Source organism: Anopheles coluzzii, chromosome 3 (assembly GCF_943734685.1).
Source record: "Anopheles coluzzii chromosome 3, AcolN3, whole genome shotgun sequence".
NCBI classification, from domain to species: Eukaryota; Metazoa; Arthropoda; class Insecta; order Diptera; family Culicidae; genus Anopheles; species Anopheles coluzzii.
Genome location: NC_064671.1, coordinates 55318848 through 55341670, shown reverse-complemented (window position 1 = coordinate 55341670; position 22823 = coordinate 55318848). Strand labels below are relative to the sequence as shown.

Here is a 22823-nt window from a genome sequence, read left to right as displayed (position 1 = left end):
TCTTGGTTATTTGTTGTGTTAGGGTTATGAAACTTACATGGTGTTCATAAAACACTCTAATGAATACATTTTGAGTATTGGAAAGTAGCTTTGTAGTCAAATAATGCTTAAATAGAGGGTGCCCATTTTGCCCCACATGCCCATTTTGCCCCGCTTTCCCCTAGTTTGCGCCACGTATAGCAGAGTCTTGACAAGCTTTCTAATGACCAGAGTGACCAGATTGTTTTGTAAATCATCGGTAGGAATATGCATTTTTTTGTATACTTTGTGATCCAAACCTAATTTCGGCGTTCGTTCTATAAAAGCTACCTCGTTGGTTGGCAAAAATGGCAAAACATCTAAACAATACCCTACCAGGTAAGGTCTGGTCACTTTGGAAGTTACGCAGACGCAATTGATTTGTCAAATGTTTTGTTTCGCTGCTGTGTTTTGTCTGTGTGTAGCCGCGAGCTCACTTTACAGGGGCTCTCATAATTTTGAGATGCTTTCTGGACTCTTTTTTACGGAAAATGAACTTTATGCGACGGGAATTGGACACTACGGCATCTATTTTAGGTAGGCATATTGTAAATTCCTCTTGAATTCCAAATGAGCCTGTCGAAAAGGGTACCATAGATAATAATTCCCGACAAAGAAAGATCACTTCCTATAAGCAAGAATCAAGAAAGTGTCACAAAATTATGAGCACCGCTGAAAACCCCTGTAATACTTTTCTTCCACAAACGCAAAAGGAGATGAAAACAGAAAAATATAGCAAGTGCAACCGGACGGACGTGTTCGTATGTTCGTCGTGTTTGTTCTATACCGTGAAGCGGCATTTAAAACGACACTCCAACAAAAGTGTCCACCGTGAAATGTAATGAAAAGTTGCATAAAAAGAGAGCTTGGCGTAGGAACATTTTCTACTTAGAGAGTAACACAAAAACAAAGGTGTGCAAAAGATGTGAATGCAGGATATCGGCAGGGATACTATTTTCGCTGGGTGTGCTCTGTACGTGCGTGTTATTTAAATATTTACTTCACCGTGAATGCATGACCAGCCAAGGTTGCTGGGATTATTTTCAACTCAAATTTGCGGCAAGTTGTGGCAAGAGTGTAATGGGACAGTGAGTAGGAAGGTGAAAAGTGTTTTTGTTTTTTTGCTTCTGTTGTGGAAATCCCGAACAAATACGTCAGGAAAATTCGATACCCAAAGCATGCGTTGTGTAGTGCAAGGTCAGGATGGAAAAATGCGAGGAAAATAGATGATATTTACATCGCGCTTTATGCTAGTGACCAATTTTTCGTTTTTCTTCTGCTTATTGTTATGTTGGTTTCTTGTGGCGAATCTATGGACGACGTGTAAAACGATTGAAACATACAAAATTACATTACGGTAAAGAGACTTACAGAGTATAATGTGCCACCTAACATTTCAAAAGGACATTAGCCTTTCATTGGGCCTCTAAAAGTTTCGTTCAGGAAGCATCAGGCATTATCGATTTTGAACCCGATGGAAGTATTTGTTTATTGCTACTAGAACCAATTTTTATACGCAATGTTTTTAAAATTAATGTTAAACAGGACCATGTTTTTAAATATTTATTCGCAAAAATAAATATCACTGCACTAGTTGTTGTAATAAAGAAAAAAAAAACTTAGTATAAAGCATTGCGTGTGCTCCGCAGGGTGACGAAACTGGGGTTTTCCGCTTTGGATTCTTATCAGCTTTGCATGGCAGAACGTTATGCTGGTGGACAATTTCCTGCCTGTTTGATAACTTTAATAACTTTAACGACACGTGCATCCTATTTGGTTTGTTCACTAAAATCGGAAGATCAAAAACAAATGTTGTCTAATTAAAAGCGTAAGCCGGCTGTAGCCGTAGCTGGGTTTGCTATCTCGTGCTAGACTGCAATTGATAAGACTTTTGGAAGCAAATGACATGTTACAGAAGAATGACCAATTGTGCAATATGCAATCGAAGGTAAAAACCCGAAAGTACTGTGCAGAGATAAAGAAAAACTATAAAAAATGTACGGTTGAGTCAGATACCAGATTTTTACCTTTTTTTGCTTTTCGACAATCAAGCTTTTTTATTATTATTTTGCTTTTATATGATTTCTTATCTTGAACTCCAAATAGGCCGCGCTTAACAAGGTGTGAACAGTTGTTATCGTTCCAAAATATGAAACATAACACGATACGGCAGAAGCGGCAAAGGTTTGCTGGTATAAAAAGCAATATCATTTGCTTTAAAGTTACTTGAAGCTAAATTTAAAATAGACACTTTTAGGTGCAAAAAATGGTTACATGGATTTGATCTTTGGAACTATTTTGTTTACTCACTCTTTAATACACGCACTTTTCAATGGAAATGATTTTAATATTGGATATTATTCTAAATATTCAAATAAACTCGGACGCAAAGATTAACGAATAATCTTCGTGTTTCGTGTCAAATATGATACAAATAACGGCGTTGTGCTTAAACAACTTGCCAGCGGGACAGGTAAGATACCTTACTTACACTCGCAACTTTATGATGATCATAATGAAATCAAGTGCGCGGCTCGAAGGTATCGAACTTTTTGCTGGTCAGCAAAAAAAATTACCTGGCCATAAAATACCTAGAATGAAAACAGCAAACTCAAAAATTGTGCAAACACTGCATATAACTCCGCAATGGCGGATCTGTGCGTTATTAAAACAAACTTCCCTGTTCTAGTTTCAGTGCAGGAAGTAGCAACAGCCGGTGCAGGCGGTAAATGAATTACACCGTGGAAAACGTTTTAAAGTTTGTGAGTGGAAACGCGTAGCACAGCTGGAAATAAAGCGTTTCACTAAAGCCTGTTTTAGCGGTGCAATAAAAAGTGCGAGCAGTGTGATTGTTTACTAGTGTCAAAACCAACGCGTTCTTCTGCTGCTATGGCTACTGCAACGGCAGCCACGTCCGCTTCGTCTAGCAATCAGCAACAGCATCTGCAAACTTACGACGATGATGACGAGGTAAGCATTTTAAACACGGCTTAAAGGCCGGGCTACATTGATCGTACTCGCAAGTGTAATTTTTATATTCACTAGCGCATCTGGCGGCGACCAGCGCAAGCTAGATGTGGGTATAATTTAAGTGCCAAAATTATTCATGCTTGGTGTCCCATCAATTTTCGACCAGGCTACCTGTTTGCCGTTTGAAATTTTGATAAACATCCATAAATTGCAACAAAGTAGGCCGTTAATTGTTGTTGTTGGACAAATCGTCATTCATACAAAGCGCTGGTCAACATTTTTCCCCATCTTCCAATATATATGCATCATTGGGTAAAATTATAGCCTCCTCGACCCAAAACGTTTTTTGACAGATAAATTATACCAGCCTCTAACTTCAACCCGCCGCCGCTAGATGGCGTACGCGTTCACAAAAATTACACTACGGAGTACGATCAATGTAGCCCGGCCTTAAGAATCAGTACTTTGTTTCACGCTTCTCCTAAAGGCCGGGCTACATTGATCGTACTCGCAAGCGTATTTTGATTTTCACTAGCGCATCTGGCGGCGACTGGTGGAAGCTATTTTTGGTCATCCAGGGAATGATCATGCCGGATCTCAAAATTAAGTAGTTTTTCCATCGTTTTCCATTGCAAAAATGGATGCAATGTGTGCAAAACATGTGTATCTACGTTTTACAAAACTTTTCTCCTCCGTTTTTAGTAAAAAACATGGAAAAATAACGTATTTTCTGAAGCGGCTCCAAATTGTTTGGCAAAATGCTTCGGTCAGCAGCCGCCAGATGCGCTAGTGAAAATCAAAATTACGCGTGCGAGTACGATCAATGTAGCCCGGCCTTAAAGGCCGGGCTACATTGATCGTACTCTCTGGTGTAATTTTGATTTTCACTAGCGCACCTGGCGGCGGCTGTCCGAAGCATTTTTCCAAACAATTTGAAGCCGCTTCAGAAAATATGTAATTTTTCTATGATTTTAACCTAATTTGGACAAGAAAAGTTTTGTAAAAGGTAGATGCACATGTCTTGTACGCATTGCATCCATTTTCATGGCAAAAAACGATGAAAAAACAACTTAAATTTGAGATCCGGCACGACCATTCCCTCGACGACCAAAAAAAGCTTCCTCCAGCCGCCGCCAGATGCGCTAGTGAAAATTGAAATTACAGCAGAGAGTACGATCAATGTAGCCCGGCCTTAAGAATTTAACTAAATGTCGTAGCTTATGATTTAATTGCATCGAGGTAGGAAATACATTTTATATTAGGGTATACAGTTTTCTATACGAAGATACGACTCAGTTGTTACATTACACGTATTAAATCGTTCATTATGAGTGATCGTATGTCTATCCTGGCACTGTTCCCATCTTATGAAATCAAATGCTTCATTGAAGATTAATATGTTCGTTTCGTTTAGGTGGAAAATGCATAAAAGTGCGTTCGTTATGTTCTAGTTCATAACTATGGTATGTTATAAGTGTCCGGTCACGTTCGACGCACCTTCGGGCACGTAGTAACAAGGCAATATGGATTGTAGTTAGGATCCCGCTTATAGCTACCTACATACTATATTCCGATGACACAGTCTGCCCAGCCCTCCTAAACCTATGTTTCCTGTCCTTTTGTATCGCCCTTACCCGTCCTCTGGAACAGCGGGCCGCAGCGAATGAATTCAGAACGAGCCACTCGGCCACATTTTTGGACGATTGATTTTCTGACTGTACGTACGGCCGGTTCTTCTTCCCTTTGTTATCCAGCTCACGTGAGACATTTGGGGGACGCGACCAGTCACGAGTTTCCGAAACCTTACGAATTCTCTTGTACTGGTCATTGCTTTGTTCGCTGTTAGGCAATAACCAGCAATAATCTTACATTTCACAGTATATTGAACTATACAATTTAAATATCTAGCAACTAATAAAATTACCACAAAAAATTAAAAAAAAACTATATTGTTCAGTATAGTAGCAGTATAACATGAGCTTTAATTGAATTAATTTAGAAATTCGTATGATTAAATCAAAACTCCGTTGTAATACTTTGAAGCTATGGCTTTGTGCAGGCATTGCCTTATGATAGAATCTAGAACAAAAAAGAAAACCGAACCGCTCCCAGGCATATATTGGATACAATAATTATCTCATATTCGAATAATAATGTGCAGAGAAGGATTGCTCTATACAAAATTTTACTCGTGTTTGAGGTAAGACGTGTAAATTGGATTTACGGCATTGCAAAACAATTGCATACAAAGAATCTTGTTTTAAAACAGGACGCAAAGTAATAAACAGATCCCCAACATATACCTTGTTCTAAAATCATAGCAATAGTATGTGTTGTTGCGGCTGCCATTAAATACGTCATTCATTTGAAGGTTTTATGTATCCATAGCATAGGAGCTTTGAAAGGCAACATTACTCGGAGTGTCTCATTGCATGGAAACTTTCTATCCCACCCGGAACTGCCTCTTTTTTCATCTGAGATAGCTCTTTTGTTTGCTTACCTTTATGGCTAAAATGACCAGGCGAACGCGAGTGACAGGTGAAATGGTTAGCTTTGCACGGGTGGTGTGTACAATGTACATACTTCGCGAATCGGTATGTGCTATTTTGATTACAGCTTTCCTCCGAGGGAAGGGTAGCTCGTTTGTTTTATTGAAAAGCAAAAAAAATGATCGAAACTGTGTGGTTAGTCGTTCAGATTGTTTTATGATTGATGTATAAGCAAAGAGGTATTTGCGTACGACAATGTTGTTTTTTGTTATGAGACAAATTCTTAGATATCGCTCAACATATAATCTGCAAAATATACTATTATTTGGAGTTATTAGTTTTTTATATTACATCTATAATATCGCAGTAATCATTTAAATCGGGGATCGGGAAAAATGGCAAATCTAAGGCCCACAGGCACATACAGCATACGAGATTATTTTATCCATACAGTTAACTAATTAGTCGATTATGAAGAGCACAGGTTTTTATGCATTTCCTTCTTTCAACCTGCAAATTGAGTTGTACAAATCAATCTTCTTTTCTTTTTTGCTTTGGCACAATAACCCTTGCCGATCAAGGCCTGGCTGAACCACGAGTAGGGATTAGTTTTCAGTGTCTTATTATTGCTTTATCCATAACATTACAGTCAGTCCTACCTACGGATGGGCACGATCAATTCGAGACTTGAACCCATGACAGGCATGTTGTTAAGTCGTACGAGTTAACGACAGTACCACGAGATCGGCCTATACAAATCGATAGCAAATCGTAAGATTTGAGATCGATTAGAGCGCTTGCAGTATCATCCTTTTCTTCTTATTTGGTGCTTGTTATTGAGGCATAATGACTTATAACTTCTAGCGTTAACTTTGTAGTGAGACTGCTGATTTTTTTTCTTAACCAAAGTTTGCATATGCTAGTATTTGGTATATTCTCTACGAAATTACTTTGCTAAAGTCAGTGCTGCAAATGTCACTGTCTTCTATGTCACTGTCAATGACATTAAAAAATCTGACTGAAACAAAATCCATGTCAGCCTAACGTATTCAATTGTGATAATCAGAGGTGATACTCAGAACGGTTGGTGTGACAAATGACACCGTGATCAGTGTTGCAGAATATCACTGCCATAATCATGACAAATTCCGGCTGAAACCAAATCCGGTCATCGTCACGAGCTCTACTGTGATGATCAGAGGTGAGAATCAAACAGTTGGTGTGACCATCACATGATTGGTATCATTTTGTGCGACCAACTCTTGCGGCCAGATCATGACGAAAGCCGTTCGACACCCAATCTGCACTCATTTGTCCGTTCCCAGACGTTCCAGAGATCCGTTCGTTCCCGTTTGTATGGGACGAAATCCGCGAGGGTTTGCGTCGCGAATTCTTGTGTTGTACGCTCAATTTGAAGTGAGCGACGAACGGTTTTCGGTGAGTGGAGTGGTCGCTCTAGCCTCTGGTCAATCACTTGGTCGCGACATTTTGTTTCGGTGATCATCACGATAGTCATGAGAGATATGCACCGCAGTGGTTGCGAGTGGTTCGAAGAAACAAAATTAGCATGTTTTCTTGCTCTGTTTGACTCGACAGACAATCAAAGCAGTCAGAGCGAGAAAGAATGCTCATTTTGTTGCTTGGGATGACAGGCCAAGAATGTCGTGATTATCACCGTCAGAAAATGTCGTGACAAAGTGAGTGACCAAAAGTTGGGTGCTAAACAAAATGTCATCAAGCATGTGATTGGTCGACCAATTGTTTGAGTCTCACCTCTGATCATCTCAGTTGTGTACGTGATCTGATTTGAGCTTCGTTTCAGTCATGAGTGTTGGTGACTGAAACAGTGGCATTTGGCAGCTCTGTTCACACCTAGAATAAATCATGATTATGCTTGTACCGGCATTAAGCTCAGCTTGTCAGTATTGCGTTTGACTTTAGCACTTGCATGTCGTTTTCGGCATGTCATGATGCCCTTTCATTGAGTAACAGCAATGAGCATCAAGCTACCACGGATAGGTTCATTGTTTTCGTTGGTGAATATCTCGAGATGCTCATGACATTTTGCAGCCCTGCCTGGAGTCCATTTAGCAATAAAAGATAATGAATATGAACTTGTTTGTTTGTTTGTTTTTTAATGTTATAGGCACCACTGCAATCCAAATCATGGACTAAAGGTGGCATAATAGCGAAAAAAGTAGACTTGCTGAAATACAATAGGAAATCAATTTCTCAATAGTTTCCTTCGAAAATTTTAGTATGAAAATTTATATTATTATTATTTTCTTATTTTTACACTGCTGTATGCTTAAAATTATTGTAAAATTATTATAAAAGTATACAACTAAGTTTGATTTCACTGAAAATATTACATGTGGATTAGAATTATCCACTGTTGAATACATAAAATGGCATATATATAAATAAATATGATTAAAAAATAACATTAATTTTTAATTTCACGCTACCTCTTACCACTGCTCTGTTGTTTTCAAGAACAAAAGAAAAATGGGTTGATTAGATATGAAATTCATATGAAGATATAAATAAAAGATGAATGACTATGAATACAACATAAAGTAGTGATTAGAGGATCGGTCAAAAAAATTTAATCGCGTTTTTTTTAAGCTTTCACTATTTATTCCAAAGTTTACCGATTCTTGTATAAGCTCTGTTGTTAAATGGTCACTAGTTAAGTAGTTAATAAAGCATTTTCTTAAAATATTATCCCTTCTTCGCTAAATTATTTCCACGCAATAGATTTCCACATCCTTTTAAGGCATATCCTTCGATGTACCTAACACGTTGTAGTAGTATTGTTGTAGTGCTAGTACTACAAAGAAATAGTAGTTAAACTATTTATATTGCAATACGTGCCCCTCGATAAATATTAACATCATTTTCAGTTTACATTTAAGCAGAGGCTCATAGTCAGATTTGTTTCTTCTTATTTTTGATTGTTTGCAGCAATGCATGCGCCATTGCAAATGATAACAGCAATTATCGTGGCAGTAGTTGTAAGCTTTAATGAAATTTTTACATTATATGGGTATCGGGAGCGGGTGTATTGTTTCGTTATGCGTGGGGCGCGAAAGTGCAACACGATGCAGCTTGCAAATCGGTAACCTTCGACCGGTCCAGGTAATTTAACCTCCCCTTTCCAGCGTGGGGAAGCGGCTGCACTTGAACTTGCCTAGAACCTACCTAGCCCACGATTGGAGCCACAATTAAGCCGGTGTGATTATTGGCTGGTGTAGCCGGTGAACGGTGTGGTTAGATGAGAAGTTTAGCTTAGCTATAGGTGAAACTGTTGACAGGTTTGTCTTACCGGTCATTTAGTTGCCTCATCATACCCTCGACATTAAACCTGTTAAAGCCATCATAGAATGTGATACCAGTATCCGGAAGAGGATTGCATTTTTTTAAAATACATACACCCTTCATTCATATCATTCATATCCATATCATTTGCGCAACCTTTAGCTGATTGTACGTTGATCTGATTATTCTATCAAAGCTAAAAATTGGTTTAGTCTATGAATAAATAAGACAAAATAAATCCACCAAACGCGCGTCTTATTGGGTGCGACAACCGTAGACTGTTTTGATGTCCTGGCCACTAATGGGGTTTGGGTATCAATAACTGGATTGATTTACCAATGACAGTAAAGTCAGCGCTGTGCAGCTCGATCAATACGCTATTGGACTGTCTTTGATAATCAATCTTCCATCTGACCTAATTCCAAATATTTCAATGATAAATATGTTTACTATTCATTTGTTTATTTACATAAAATGTTAATAATCATTTCTACTTTTTCCTCTGCTTCGTTACAGTTCCAGGATGCATGTGATGCTGAAACTGCCTCGTAAGTAAAATCAAGTACTGCCCAACGCACAAACGCTACGGGCGTACGATCTGTTTGTAAAATCTATTAGACCATCTCGCCGTTCGTTATGCTCATGAGTCTACTAATTGCTTGTTTGCACTTCAACCAGTTGAGAAGCGACACAATCGACCTTTTTGCGATAGATAACCACAATCGGCGAAGCTGCGACGAAAGGCCAGCAACAGCTTGGTTGCTGTTGGTCGTTTGTCGTCAGGGAAATCATGTTTGCAGTTATTTATTTGTTAGCTGTGCTTTATTTACCAAGCGAATCGCAAAACTAAATTTAATGGTTTTCTTGGAATCGGAGCGAAATGTGTCTCTTCTCAATTTGTTTTCTATCCATCGCTTATCAGCTAATCGTGCACCAATGATAGGATTGATGCTCTTTGTTTTGTACATACATTGAAAATAAATCATCTTTGTTTGTAATGATCATATCAGTGCGTTTGTTGGGAAGATCGCTTATCGATAGCTGTGTACGGAAAACAAATTTCCCTTTTTTATGTTACATTTTTGTAAACAAAGCGTAATACGTGTAATATATTTTCTTTTCTTTTTTTGCAGTGGATCTTGCGCTCTAGATTTAGATACAGCGCTAGCAGAGGCAAAGATAGCAGTCGATCTATTTTTTAACAATAAGTTCAACGAAGCAGAAGCCCTTATGAAACCACTGTAAGTGAAGCACAATTGTATGAAGTTGATGATTGTATTTATTACAGAAACAGTGATAATATTCAATTACATTTCACAGGGCGACATCAAGCATGTACCATTCCGTTGGACACAGTGTGTTCACCTATCTGGAAGCTATGCTTACGTTCGAGCAGCAACACATAGCAGCCGCGTCGGAAGCGCTTAAACAGTGTCTAAACGTTTGCAATCGTTATCGAAAGAAGAGCACGCTTACGGAGACGATAGGCAAAACCTTTAAGAAAGTGAATTATGATCAGTATACTGATTTGGAAGCACACGCAGAGCTTTGCTCCGCCGAGGCTTTGCTACTGAAAGCGATGCTGACGTTTATTGAGGATGAGACTCTAACCAGCTTGATTAAGGGCGGAATGAAGATTCGCAATTGCTTTGCGATGTACAAGTAAGTTTGGAACAACCAGTGAGTACTGGAATAGTCTGGATAATAAATTAACGTGTAACTGTCACTATTTGCTGTTTGCATTGTTTTAGGGAATGCAATAACATTCTTACTCATCGCCAATGGGAATCGGAAAGTTCGAAGCTACACTTCGAGAGCGGCGTGCGAATGGGCTTGGGCACGTTTAATCTTATGATATCTTTGCTACCGGCGCGGATTATAAAACTGTTGGAGTTTATTGGCTTTTCCGGCAATAAGGTATATATGGAAGTGGTTCGCGCAATCGTGTGATGTTATATTAATAATAATCCTGTTCGTTGCAGCAATCGGGAATGCAAGACCTAATTACCGGTTCACAAAGCGAAGGCATTCGACAGGTGTTGTGTGTGATGACATTACTCGGGTACAATCTGATTGTGTGTTATGTGCTGAGCCATAAGGAAGGTGATTTACGCTTTTGCGACGAACTGCTGGTAAAACAGCTGAATCAGTATCCGGACGGCGTTTGGTTCCTGTTTTTCAAAGGTCGCCTGGAGTTTATGAAGGGCAATCTCGACGATGCGCTTAAATGGTATAAGAAATCTTGGAAGTCACAAAACGTGTGGCCACAGTTTCATCATCTGTGCTTTTGGGAACTGCTTTGGGTTAATTGGTAAGAAATGCACGTACCCGCGTTGTTTTAAAATGATATGACTAACACATATTTTGGAATTGCAGCTTACGGCTCAATTGGCGTGAGTCGTTACTGTTCGCGACGTACCTTGTCGAGAACAGCAAGTGGTCGCGCACGATCTACACATATCAGAAGGCATCAATCATGTGTATGCTGAAGACGGAGGAATTACATTCGAGCGAGATTCGGACAATCGCCACACTGATGAAGGAGGTGCCAAAGTACAAGCAACGGATAGCGGGCAAATCGTTGCCGATGGAGAAGTTTGCCTGTAAAAAGACTGAACGATTCTTCGCTCAGCAGTCGTTCCTGTACGTACCCGCGTTGGAGTTGATGTTCGTGTGGAATCTGTTCAAGATACTGGGCAAACATTTCCATTTAGCGGACGGCGTCTATCGAATAGTGGAGGAGAATCTCAATCATTACGGCGAACGTGTCAACTCCAAGTCAAACCCGGCGTTTGGCGTTTATGCGGCGGATAATAAAGCGTTGCTGTTGCTTTTGAAAGGCGCCTGTTTGCGGCAGATGAACAGTCCGCTGCAAGCCACACGGTACGATTTGCATTTAATAGAACATCGTAAACATGCAAAAATATACCGTGATATTATGGTTGCTTTCGTTCTAGGTGCCTTGAGGAGGTGATTGCCCTGTACAAAGATATTAAAGAAGACCATTATCTGGTACCTTATGCAATTGTAGAGCTGGCATTGATCTACATCGATCAAGGAAATAAAGATCAAGCCATACTAGCTCTAGAGGATGCTAAGTAAGCCAAGCCAGCACAATATTGCACGCTTTGGTCAAAACTAATGTTTTTTTTTTTCTGTTTGCAGGAAAAATTACAGTGGATATTCGCTCGAGTCACGGTTGCACTTCCGAATACACACGGCCCTGATGGAGCTAAAGGGCAAAAGCTACGAAAACATTCCTTCTGGGGCAGAATGAAGGAGCAGCACCTGACGCCTTCACCATGACACTATTCTACGATGAAATAAAACACGAAACAGAAAGTGAACCAAACAACGAGTATTCGAAGTGAGACCAAACCAAATGTGTCATTTTTTAAAAGTTCATCCAAAGTAATTTCTGCATGAATAGGAGCTTATGGACATAGTACTAATTCTACGTCATACGGAATCGATTCCTAGTCATGATATCGCAGAGTGACCATCTAGCTCAAGCATTTACGATACGAGCTCTTAATATTTGTTTTAGCATTACAACTGTTTTTATTTGTTGCTCACTTTCCAATTTAAATCGATATTATAAATTCGGGTACAGATAATTCAAAACCATAAATCCTTATACCAAACAGAATAGGTAGATTTGACGGCATAGGTATTATTTTGATTGATGTACTTTGTACGTGTGGCAGATTGTAGATACATCTTCTAGCCCATAGTTTCGCTAGTCAAGGGTTTAACACTAGCAATGTAGTAGATTAAAAAACTTAGATTCAAAGTTTTTATGTTCAGGGTTGGTTGATAGGAAAAAAATAAAATCTTATATCATTCAGAAGATCAAAGCATAACTCATGGGTCGTACTGTATTCTGTTTGTATATATGAAAAATAAATAAAGTATCTAACGTGATGCAAACTATAATTTCAATTGGTGTAATCGAATGTATGTGGTGCTGTAACCAAATTAAACGTGTTCGTTATTCGTACGCTATCTTATTGGCACAAAGTTGTATTTCGAGTTTGCTCTTAACAAAACAGAATATTCATACATTTGGCAACCGACATAAGGCGGCGACAACGGCGCGACCACCAAAATGTATTCAAAATTATACTAAAGCTTTAATGCGCACGCATGCGTCATACTACCATCGTTCCAGTGAGGATAAACATCCGGTGCAAGAATGGAAATTCACGTTTCTACAATAATACATTGGAATATAATTTTTATAATAATATTTTTCATGTAGTAATGTCTTACCGTTACGAAACTGTACGGAAACAGTTTAGTAAACGTTTTGTAATAGTTTTTTTAATAATCTATAAAACATGTAATTTACATTTTACAATCATTTCAAAGAATGTATGGGATGGTCGTTTTATGGTTTGGTACAATTTGCTGCACCATCTTGAGCTTGTAGATTCAGTGCGAATTGAATATTACGACGAATTTTCGGTTACAATTTCTTCCGTGGAAAACCACAAACGATTGCAAAACTCTGTTTAAATTTCCCCACCAGAGAACGCTAGTGAGAATTCTCGGGCACCGTTTGACACCGCAATGATAGAAAAGGAGGAGGCTCGGAAAATTGAAAACCTGGTAGGGGGGGGGGGGGGGGGTAATGGTGTACTGTCATTGTGTGTCCTGAGAAGAAAAGCTATCGGCAGTGAAAATGTCCTGTACGCGAGTGATTCGTGATGTGGGATGTGTTTTCTAGTTAGTTTGGCGTCGGGAAGGTTTCCTGCAGTGAGTGTTTCATTCGATCATCATCATCTCCGGTTCAACGAATGCCAACGGGGGGTCGCGCTGTTTTCCGACATTTAAGCGAAGAAAACTTCCGACGAAAAATTTGCAATACTGCAGGTCACCAAAAGAGCATCGCTCGCTAGCAGTGGAAAAGAGTGAATCAATTATATTCTAATGTCAGTCTCAGGCCATTACGGGTGCAGAATAGTAAATGAACATGCACACATTAAAATTGGAGCTGAAGTAGCTATAGTGAGACAGGTGCACTTCGGCCGATAAGAAAATCAACATTTTTTGTGATTCTTTGTACCAGCTAACGAAATAATCGTTAAGCTTGCATTCCTATTCTGCGCGCACGCAGCACGTAGCAGACCCAACGAATTGGTGAGTTTTTAGTGGTACAATTACTAGAAACGACATTAAATAAGCTCCATTTCCTTGGTGGTGCACCGTGCAATAAGATAGACATGGTTGAAAATTCATTTGCCGTGGGCGCGTTTGAGACATCCGGAAGTGTTTGACACTTAGCGAAAAATCGATAATTTTTTCAATCATCCCATCATCGGCAAAGCAATGTCAAGATAGTTGTTGGGGAGGGCACGAAGGAGCCTCACCGGGTGTGAATGGTGAAAGGGAGGCTTGCATTGGGCGCGTCTGTGTATGTGTGAAGTGCGAAAAATTATAGTACAGTACCGGTTGCGTTGGCGGGCAATAAGTGTATGGGATGGGAAATTTTATGGCAACCACGCGAAGCGGACGACTAACCGCGTGGTAAAGTGTAAACAAATGGCACGTGGATTGTTTGTTATTTATCTAAGAATGCTTTGCATTTTTTTTAGTTTAGTATGATTTGGGACGTTTGTGTATGATACGAAAGCAGTGCATTAAAATAAACGCAGGGCCATTCTGCGTATATTTATAGATGCTTGTACAACCTAGGAATCTAGCATTTTCATATCTTCATAATCTTCATGTCTTCATTTTTTTTACTTTCTTTCTTTCAAAGTGCGTAATCGAGCGAGGCAAGAACATGGAAGCAGCAGTATTGTAAGACACAGTAATTTCAAACCACGGCAACCCATTATCATACGTCATCCGTAGCGAATATCATCGCCGTGTCTCCACATTTCCCAAAAGACCAGCTGCTACTTCAACAGTATTACAACGAGAACGAGAAGCAATCGTCGTAGACAAACGTACCCCTTTTTTCATACCACTCATCGTAACTGTGTGCCGAGCATACAACCCACTCAGCTATGGGAAAGGAACTAATGAACAGTAGCAATTTCTGTCAGCAGCTTGGCGCAACGTTGGTTCGTAATTTCAAACTGAAAATCAGAGACTCGCGAAAAACGATAGCGGAAGTATTCCTGCCCCTCTACACACTGGGTACGCTGATTGTGCTGAAAATTCTCATACCGAATCCAAATTTTCCCGCTATCACGGAGCCGCGTGGTGCAGCAACACTGTTCGAACATTTTCAACACCATAAAGCCCATACCATTGCCGTGCTACCGCAGCCAAACTCGTCTACTACGATTCCCTTTCTGAGTGAGGTGAACGAGCTATGGATGTCGAATCGACGGCACCAACCGGGCATACATCCTATCAAGTGGATGGTGTACGAAACGCCGGAAGAATTGCTAGCAGCCTACTGGCGCGACCCGAGCAAGATGCCCTTGGCGCTGATATTCCACTCGGATGACCCGCTGTTCGGTCCGTTGAGGTACGAAATACGCACGAATCCATCGTTTTTCGTGACACCCTCAACGACGGAGCTGTACTCCTCTCTGGTAACGTGCAGACAATCGGATAGCTACTGGTCGGCGGTAATACCGATCGAAACCGGTGATTCCTGCCCGGTGAACCAGTACTACTATTCGGGCTTTGTTGCGCTACAAACTCTGCTCGATTACACCAAGATCCGGATCGTGACGCAAAATGAAGAACTGCAGATACCTCATATTACGCTAGAGATGTTTCCCAAGGAAGCCTACACTGGCAATTGGATGGTCGCATTTAGGCTGGTCATTCCGATCTACATGGTGATGGCTTTGTCACAATTCATTACATATCTGCTGATCCTGATCGTCGGCGAGAAGGAGAACCACATAAAGGAGGGATTAAAGATTATGGGACTGAGAGATTCCGTCTTTTGGTACGTTAGTTCATGCTTTGCAACATCTATGCTTAGTTGCGCCGTTTTGTTTTAATACTGTATCGTTGCTTCGTTGCTTTCAGGTGCGGTTGGTTCATCATTTACGCGGTCTTTGTAACGTTTCTGAGCTTTGTTTCCGTAATTCTCGTGTTTTCATTGGGAGTTTTTCAGCATACCAACTACCTGCCCGTGTTTATCCTTATTCTGTTATACAGCTTTTCGGTTATTCTGATTGGCTTTATGATAACACCGTTCTTTGACAATTCGCGGGTAAGTGGGCAAGATGCTAAACTGTACTATGCTGCTGTATACTAACTGTGGAGTCTATTCTTTTCCAGACCGCTGGCATACTGGGCAATTTTGCGGTGAATATTATGTCGCTGTTGTACTTTTTGCAAGTTTTCATCGACGATACGCATACCTCGGCAGCATTATGGACAGTGTCACTTATTTCTCCAACGGGATTTGCACTAGCAATGGATAAAATACTCGTGCTCGACATATCCGGACAGGGTGTAACGCTGCACAACCTCTGGACTGGACCCGGCATCCCAATCGGTGGTTCCATCCTGATGCTCGTTGTGGATATTTTGTTGTACGCTGCACTGGCGTTCTATTTCGACTGTGTGATTCCATCAGACCATGGTACGAAGCAGAGGCCTTGCTTCTGCTTTAACCGGAACTACTGGTGCAAGAAAAAAGTGCCAAAAGTACCGCTGCTAAATGGCGAGTCGGCCAATTCGTTCAACAATGCGCTCGAGGATCAGGCACGCGATGTGGAACCCGTGTCTCGGGAGATGCGCGGAAAGGAAGCAATACGCATAGTGGATCTGTACAAGACGTTTCACTCATGTCGTAAACCGGCAGTGAATGCCGTCAACGGTATTAACCTCACCATCTACGAAGGACAGATAACGGCTATACTCGGCCATAACGGGGCAGGCAAGAGTACGCTGTTTAATATTCTTACTGGACTGACGTCACCCACTTCCGGTACAATATACATCTTCGGGTATGATGTGCGCGATCCCAACGATATGACCATGATCCGGCGCATGACGGGAGTGTGCCCGCAGCACGACATACTGTTCGAAACGCTTACGCCCAAAGAGCACTTGTACTTCTTCGCGGCCGTCCGCGGTATTCCGCCATCACTGGTTGACAGTGAAGTGAAAAAAACGCTGCGTGATATCGACTTGTTCGATACGGCAGAGACGAGAGTGAAGCATCTGAGCGGTGGTCAGAAACGGAAGCTTTCCGTCGGCATAGCCATCATTGGTGATCCCAAAATTATCATTCTAGACGAACCTACGGCCGGTGTCGATCCGTACTCGCGGCGGCACATGTGGTCGATTCTGCAAAATCGCAAGCACGGCAAGGTGATCCTTCTGACGACGCACTTTATGGATGAAGCAGACATTCTGGCAGAGCGAAAGGCCGTAGTCTCCCGCGGGCGACTGCGTTGCTGCGGATCGTCCCTCTTTCTGAAGAACAAGTTCGGCATCGGTTATCATTTGACGCTGGTGTTGGATACCAATGCCTGTGAAACGTCCATCACGAAGCTGGTCAACGATCACGTTCCGCAAGCAGAGAAAGCCCGTAGACACGGGCGTGAACTGAGCTATATCCTGCCACACGATGCGGTCAACTCGTTCGTATCCCTGTTCGATGATATCGAAAAGGAGATTAAAACTAAACGAATGATGCTTGGCATTTGCTCGTACGGGGTGTCAATGACAACGCTGGAAGAGGTGTTTCTGCACCTGGAAACGCAGCGAGAAGGTGAACAGAAGGCCGGTGCCACTGGAGAAGGCGAAGACGAGGAAGGAGAAGGTGAGGAGGACGAGGAAGATGGGCAAGCTTCAGGATACCCGGTGTCGGAAAATCTGAGTCGCAAAGTGATGAAAACTCGCGGTCTCCCCAGAAGTTTGTCGCTGCAGGAACGCAGTAACAGCTATCAGTCGTTAAAGAATGACACCAAAACCCTGCTCGACGAACAAAACACCGATAATAAAGCGTCCCTGCAGGATAATCGTATGCAGTTTGACACGATCATTCCCATCAACGGGCTTGGATCGGACGGGGTTAGTCAGGGAACGGCTGGGTCCGGAACGCACCCTGTGTCGATGGGCGGGGGTGGCGTTGGCTGTGGTCAAAACTCCACCGTTAATTCTCCACAAGTTCAACGAATTCACCGTAAGAAACATCATCGTTCCTCGCGAAATGGAGTTAGCAAAAGTACCAAGAGCGTCTACGAGGATCAGACGCAAACGCATGGCTCAGCTTCGGCAGTGAAGCTCAATAGTCAAAATCGAACTAACTGGATGGATCTGGACGACATTCCACTTTATCCATCGAGATGGAGTACAATCGGGGCTTTGCTAAAGTTACGACTGACGATTCTTTTTCGTGATATTCAGCGGTTGTATCTGCTGATAATACTTCCGTTGGCATTCACTGCCTTGGGACTGTACTTGAACTCGATACAAGTGTTGTCTCCGATCATGCGTTCCATTTTGCTAGATAATACTACCTACGGGAGCAACATCACCAAGATCGCCATACACGATAATACGAATCCTGCGGTCTGGTCTCATGCAGCCTATCTTTACCACCATCACCATCAGCCCAAGCAGCAGAAGCGTGAATCACAGAAGCATTATGATCCGATACCACAGTTTCTGCATCAGAAACACCACCAGCAGCAACAACAGTCGAAGGAAGCGGCTCATTTGTATCGTCGCTTCCTGTCGGAATTGCACCGATCGGCTAATGTGACGGAGGATTTCAGTGGAAATTTTTCCTCGCTACTGGACATTGCCCCGCATATGGCCGCATTCAATGTGAACGTTATATCCTGGTCTAATGTATCCATCACCACTCTATACAACGATACCACTCAGCATAGCTTACCGATCATCCTGAATCTAATCAGCAACACGCTTTTGCGCGTGTATGCCGAACTTTCGCCGGCAACTATTAACTCTCAGCATCTGCTGTATCAGCGTGCCGGCGGTGGTCGGAAAGGCCCAGCACCAACGTCTAATGCGCAGTCAACGTTTGACTACCAAGACGACGCCGCGGATGGTGAAACTTTGGATGATATAGCGTTTCAACCCTTACCTTCGAGCACAAGTTTTAGCACGACCTCATCAACATCTGGTTCCGCGGCTCCAGATCGTTCTTCTAGCGACTCCATATTGCGAATTGAGCTGTGGTCCCATCCGTTTCAGCAAACTGCTCAACCGCAGGAGTTCAATATAGGCACGTTTTCGTCCGCCCTTTTTGTGGGCATGATCTTTGTACTGATTCCCGTCTCACTCGCCGTTGACATGGTGTACGATCGTGAGATGAAAGCCAAAAATCAACTGCGTGTGAATGGGCTTTCTTCGTCCTTGTACCTTTCGGCGTACTTTATCGTGCTTTCTGGCCTGATGCTAGTTATTTGTGCCGCATTGCTTGGGCTAGTGTTTATATTCGATATACCTTCATTCCGACAGGTGAGCTACGGTGGCTTTGTAATAGCATACACTTTTGGTGGTAAATGGTGTAGTATATCTGCTTCACTCTTCTTTTTCCAGCCACCGGCCCTTATTACTCTGGGAATGTTGGTGTTTCTTTACTCACCGGCAGGTATTTTGTGTTCAACGTGTTTCTCCTACTTCTTTGATCGTACTGATTCAGCACAATCGATTCTACCAAACATACTAACGTTTGTAGGATTGATTCCGTTCATATTGGTTGTGTTCCTGGATATGTTGGGTATTGGTAAGTTCGATATGCCGAAACAAATGTAAAACTGTAACCATTTCTGATTTTTTGTTATTCAACATGCTATTCCATTATTCAGAGGTGAAGGCAGCGATTGCACTACATTATGTTTTTTCCTTGATCAACCCAATGTACATACCGTACGCAACGGTATACTTCGTCGATCGGGTATATATTGCTTGTCGGCTGAGTTCCGCATGTGCAGAGCTTTCAATGGCCCACTACATGACTGAAGAGGTGATTGTGATGGCATGCGGGTGCCTTTTGCACATTCCTATTTGGGCGTTCTGTTTGCGGGTATCTGATGTGATGAAAAGTGGCGGTCGCATGCGGGACCTGTTTCATCGTTCAGCGGTAAGCTTTCGTACAGACGTGATGTATACTTAAAACAACAACAAAAATCTAACCTCGTTTTTATTTCACAGAGCGAAGAGGACGTTATGACTGAAGAGCAATGCACTGGGGAGTATGAAGATGAAGACGTTCGCAACGAGCGAAGTCGCGTGTTTCGGCTTACATCGAACCCACAGCAATCGCAACAGGAGGAAGGTCCGTTGGCTCAGCCTGTAGTGTTGGTAAAGGTAAGCAAATGGCGGTTCTTCCATTTTAGGAGAACGTGTAATCTAATTTCGACAATTTTTCTTACTTTTTTTATTTTTTATGCCAATCGTTGCAGAGCCTTCGTAAAGAGTTCTCACAGGAATCTTTGTGTGGCAACTGTTGCTGCTGTGCGGATGATGAGCTACCAAAGAAAAAGGTTTCCGTGCGAAGTCTTTCAATCGGAGTGGACGCTGGGGAGGTACTGGGTTTGCTCGGACACAATGGTGCCGGCAAAACGACCACCATGAAAATCATGACAGGTGAAACGGCTCCAACGCGTGGCACGGTGCGTGTTGCAGGTCACAGTATCACTATCAATCAAGACGACGCATTCAAGACATTGGGCTATTGTCCCCAACACGACGCTCTGTGGAAGAACGTTACTGTTCGCGAACATCTAGAATTGTATGCCCGCATCCGGGGCGTGCGTGGCAAAGATTTGAACAGATTGATATCGACGTATCTCACGGGATTGCACATAAACGAGCATGCTAATAAGCAAACCCAACACTGTTCCGGCGGTACTAGGCGTAAACTTAGCTATGCTATGGCAATGGTCGGTGCTCCCAAAGTAGTTCTACTCGATGAACCGTCAACTGGGATGGATCCGAAATCGAAAAGATTCCTGTGGGACACTATCCTTGCCAGCTTCCACGGAAAACGTTGCGCGATGCTGACGACACATTCGATGGAAGAAGCTGACGCTCTATGTTCGCGCGTAGGAATCATGGTCAAAGGAGAGCTAAGGTAGGTTTGAAATGCGACCTACTGTTTGCGCGTGAGGCGAGGTATCCATGACACTTTGTTTATATTTCCAGATGTCTCGGGTCGACGCAACACCTGAAAAATCTATACGGCGCTGGCTACACGCTTGAGATTAAGTTGAAGCACATAGAAAATGTGTATAGTGAGACACCAATCGAAAGCCAACCGAGCAGCAGCCAGGAGCAGCTGCAGCTCGACCAAAGTACGGACCACATTGCACCGGTTATCAGCAACTGCATTGACAATCGTTCGATGGCGTTGCGCAACTTTGTAACAGATCTATTTCCGAGTGCCACCTTGGAAGAGAGTTTCGCCGATCGGCTAGTATACTCGGTACCGCAACAAGCCGTCAGTTCCTTAGCTGAATGTTTTTCGAGGCTCGAAAAAGGTAAGGGAGTGTTGTTTTGTAAGCGAGAATTGTTATACCTGCACAACGTTCCTATTGTAATTGTTTCTATTTGCAGCCAAGACCGAGCTAGACATAGAGGAATACTCATTCAGCCAAACAACACTAGAACAAGTGTTCTTAAAGTTTGCCCACTACGACGAGGAAACGTCCAGTGTGCAGTAAGATCATGCCGATCTCGATCATAGATCATCAGCGCGAAAAATATCCTTTTGAATCGTCCTTCAGAAGAATCATTTGGCAAACCCCCTGCTCTATCGTGGTGCGCGTGTGTTAATAATATCACCCTTAATACCGTCACTTTGCAAATAATGATTGGAAGTGGCTGCCTGTGTGCATGTATAGGACGCCTGGTGAGCTGAAACAGCTGTCTAGGAAAGTCGCAGCAATTGAGCACGCAAAATAAAACATGTGTAGTTAATTAAAAACATAAACCTAGGGCGCGGAATACAAGCATATAGTGCATTGTGAAGAATTAAAAGAGTTCGGTTAAAGTAAAACCATTTGTGCAATAGTTTCGTGTGACAGAAGGGATATCTGAAGGAACTAAACTATACACAAAATGATTGTAATGTAATGATAAAAAAATCGAAAAAGCAGATTGGTGTTGCAGGTCAGATAAGGATAGTGAACTCGACAGTAAAACTCATTAACATAAGCATTAAAATACACTCACACAAATTAGACAGCAAAAAGAGAAAAGCGAGGGAAAAAGGTTAGTAAAATATAACAATAATTTGAAACCAAACCACTTCACAGTAAACGAAAACGGCGCTGTTTTTGTGAAGCAGCTGAAGCGTCTTCTCTGTATGCAAGTTTTTGCTGAGGAATCTTTTAGATTTAAATTGTAATTTAAAACAAACCTAGTCAAAACCTTTAAACAACAAGTAAGCGAAAACGCAAACATGCTATAGCGGGGGCAAGTGAATTAAACAATAAGTTAAGTGAGCTGATGTGCAGGAGTAAGGCAGGAAACGAAAAAGAATCTGATACAGATGTCAAAACACTGCAAACCATGACACTGGTTAAAAATGATGCATGAAACGATGTGCAATGGAATTTTAGTGCGTATGGAAGTGCTAAAAAAGAAAATTCAAAACCAATACGATGATTGCATTGGATGGGTATAATCATAACACGAAGGTTGATGCAGATGGAATTCATCTTTTGCGGAAGTTATCACATGTACGATGCAAAATCTGGACAAATGAAACAGAAACACATTTCAAAGAAATTTGACTTGAAAGCTGTGATTAAAGTTGAAAGTGTGGAAATATTGGTTTGGCAGGACAAAAAAGACACGGAAAAATAGATAAATAATAATAATGAAAATAAAACTAATGATAAATGATTAATAACTAAAATTACACACATGAATTCCTTGTCGCCAACGATGAATGCAGAGTGTCGATTGAGCGAACAGTAAGCATGAAAGGAACCGATGCGCCAACTGCTAGTGCACCGTGAACAGAACCAGAGTAGTGCTGAAGCAAACCATGAAATAAAACCAGCTAATGTTGCATCTCACCGATGCCAAACCATTATCGAAACACGAAACATGTCGAGT

The 22823-nt window shown here is 41.8% G+C and overlaps 2 protein-coding genes across 7 annotated transcripts; both read left to right on the top strand.

Moving 5' to 3' along the window:
- The first annotated feature begins 722 nt into the window (after nucleotides 1–722).
- Nucleotides 723–12734, top strand: LOC120957893 (tetratricopeptide repeat protein 39B-like). 5 transcript variants are annotated; one of them, XM_040380319.2, is made up of 10 exons: nucleotides 723–856; nucleotides 2708–2988; nucleotides 9315–9346; nucleotides 9932–10039; nucleotides 10119–10460; nucleotides 10550–10715; nucleotides 10781–11109; nucleotides 11175–11681; nucleotides 11756–11896; nucleotides 11964–12734. In XM_040380319.2, exons 2-10 carry the CDS (start codon nucleotides 2908–2910, stop codon nucleotides 12073–12075), a joined length of 1818 nt encoding a protein of 605 aa, XP_040236253.1. In that variant the 5' UTR covers nucleotides 723–856; nucleotides 2708–2907; the 3' UTR covers nucleotides 12076–12734. The 5 variants fall into 5 exon arrangements, with proteins under 5 accessions (XP_040236253.1, XP_040236252.1, XP_040236254.1 ...); XM_040380318.2 differs by having other exon boundaries at nucleotides 723–930; XM_040380320.2 differs by having other exon boundaries at nucleotides 723–991.
- Nucleotides 12735–13427: 693 nt separating this feature from the next.
- LOC120957119 (cholesterol transporter ABCA5-like) lies at nucleotides 13428–22797 on the top strand. 2 transcript variants are annotated; one of them, XM_040379131.2, is made up of 10 exons: nucleotides 13428–13556; nucleotides 14563–15714; nucleotides 15798–15984; nucleotides 16053–19214; nucleotides 19296–19482; nucleotides 19565–19839; nucleotides 19911–20066; nucleotides 20162–20832; nucleotides 20904–21238; nucleotides 21315–22797. In XM_040379131.2, the coding sequence occupies exons 2-10, from the start codon at nucleotides 14813–14815 to the stop codon at nucleotides 21419–21421; spliced, it is 5982 nt and encodes a 1993-aa protein (XP_040235065.2). In that variant the 5' UTR covers nucleotides 13428–13556; nucleotides 14563–14812; the 3' UTR covers nucleotides 21422–22797. The 2 variants fall into 2 exon arrangements, with proteins under 2 accessions (XP_040235065.2, XP_040235063.2); XM_040379129.2 differs by having other exon boundaries at nucleotides 13428–13940.
- Nucleotides 22798–22823: the final 26 nt, after the last annotated feature.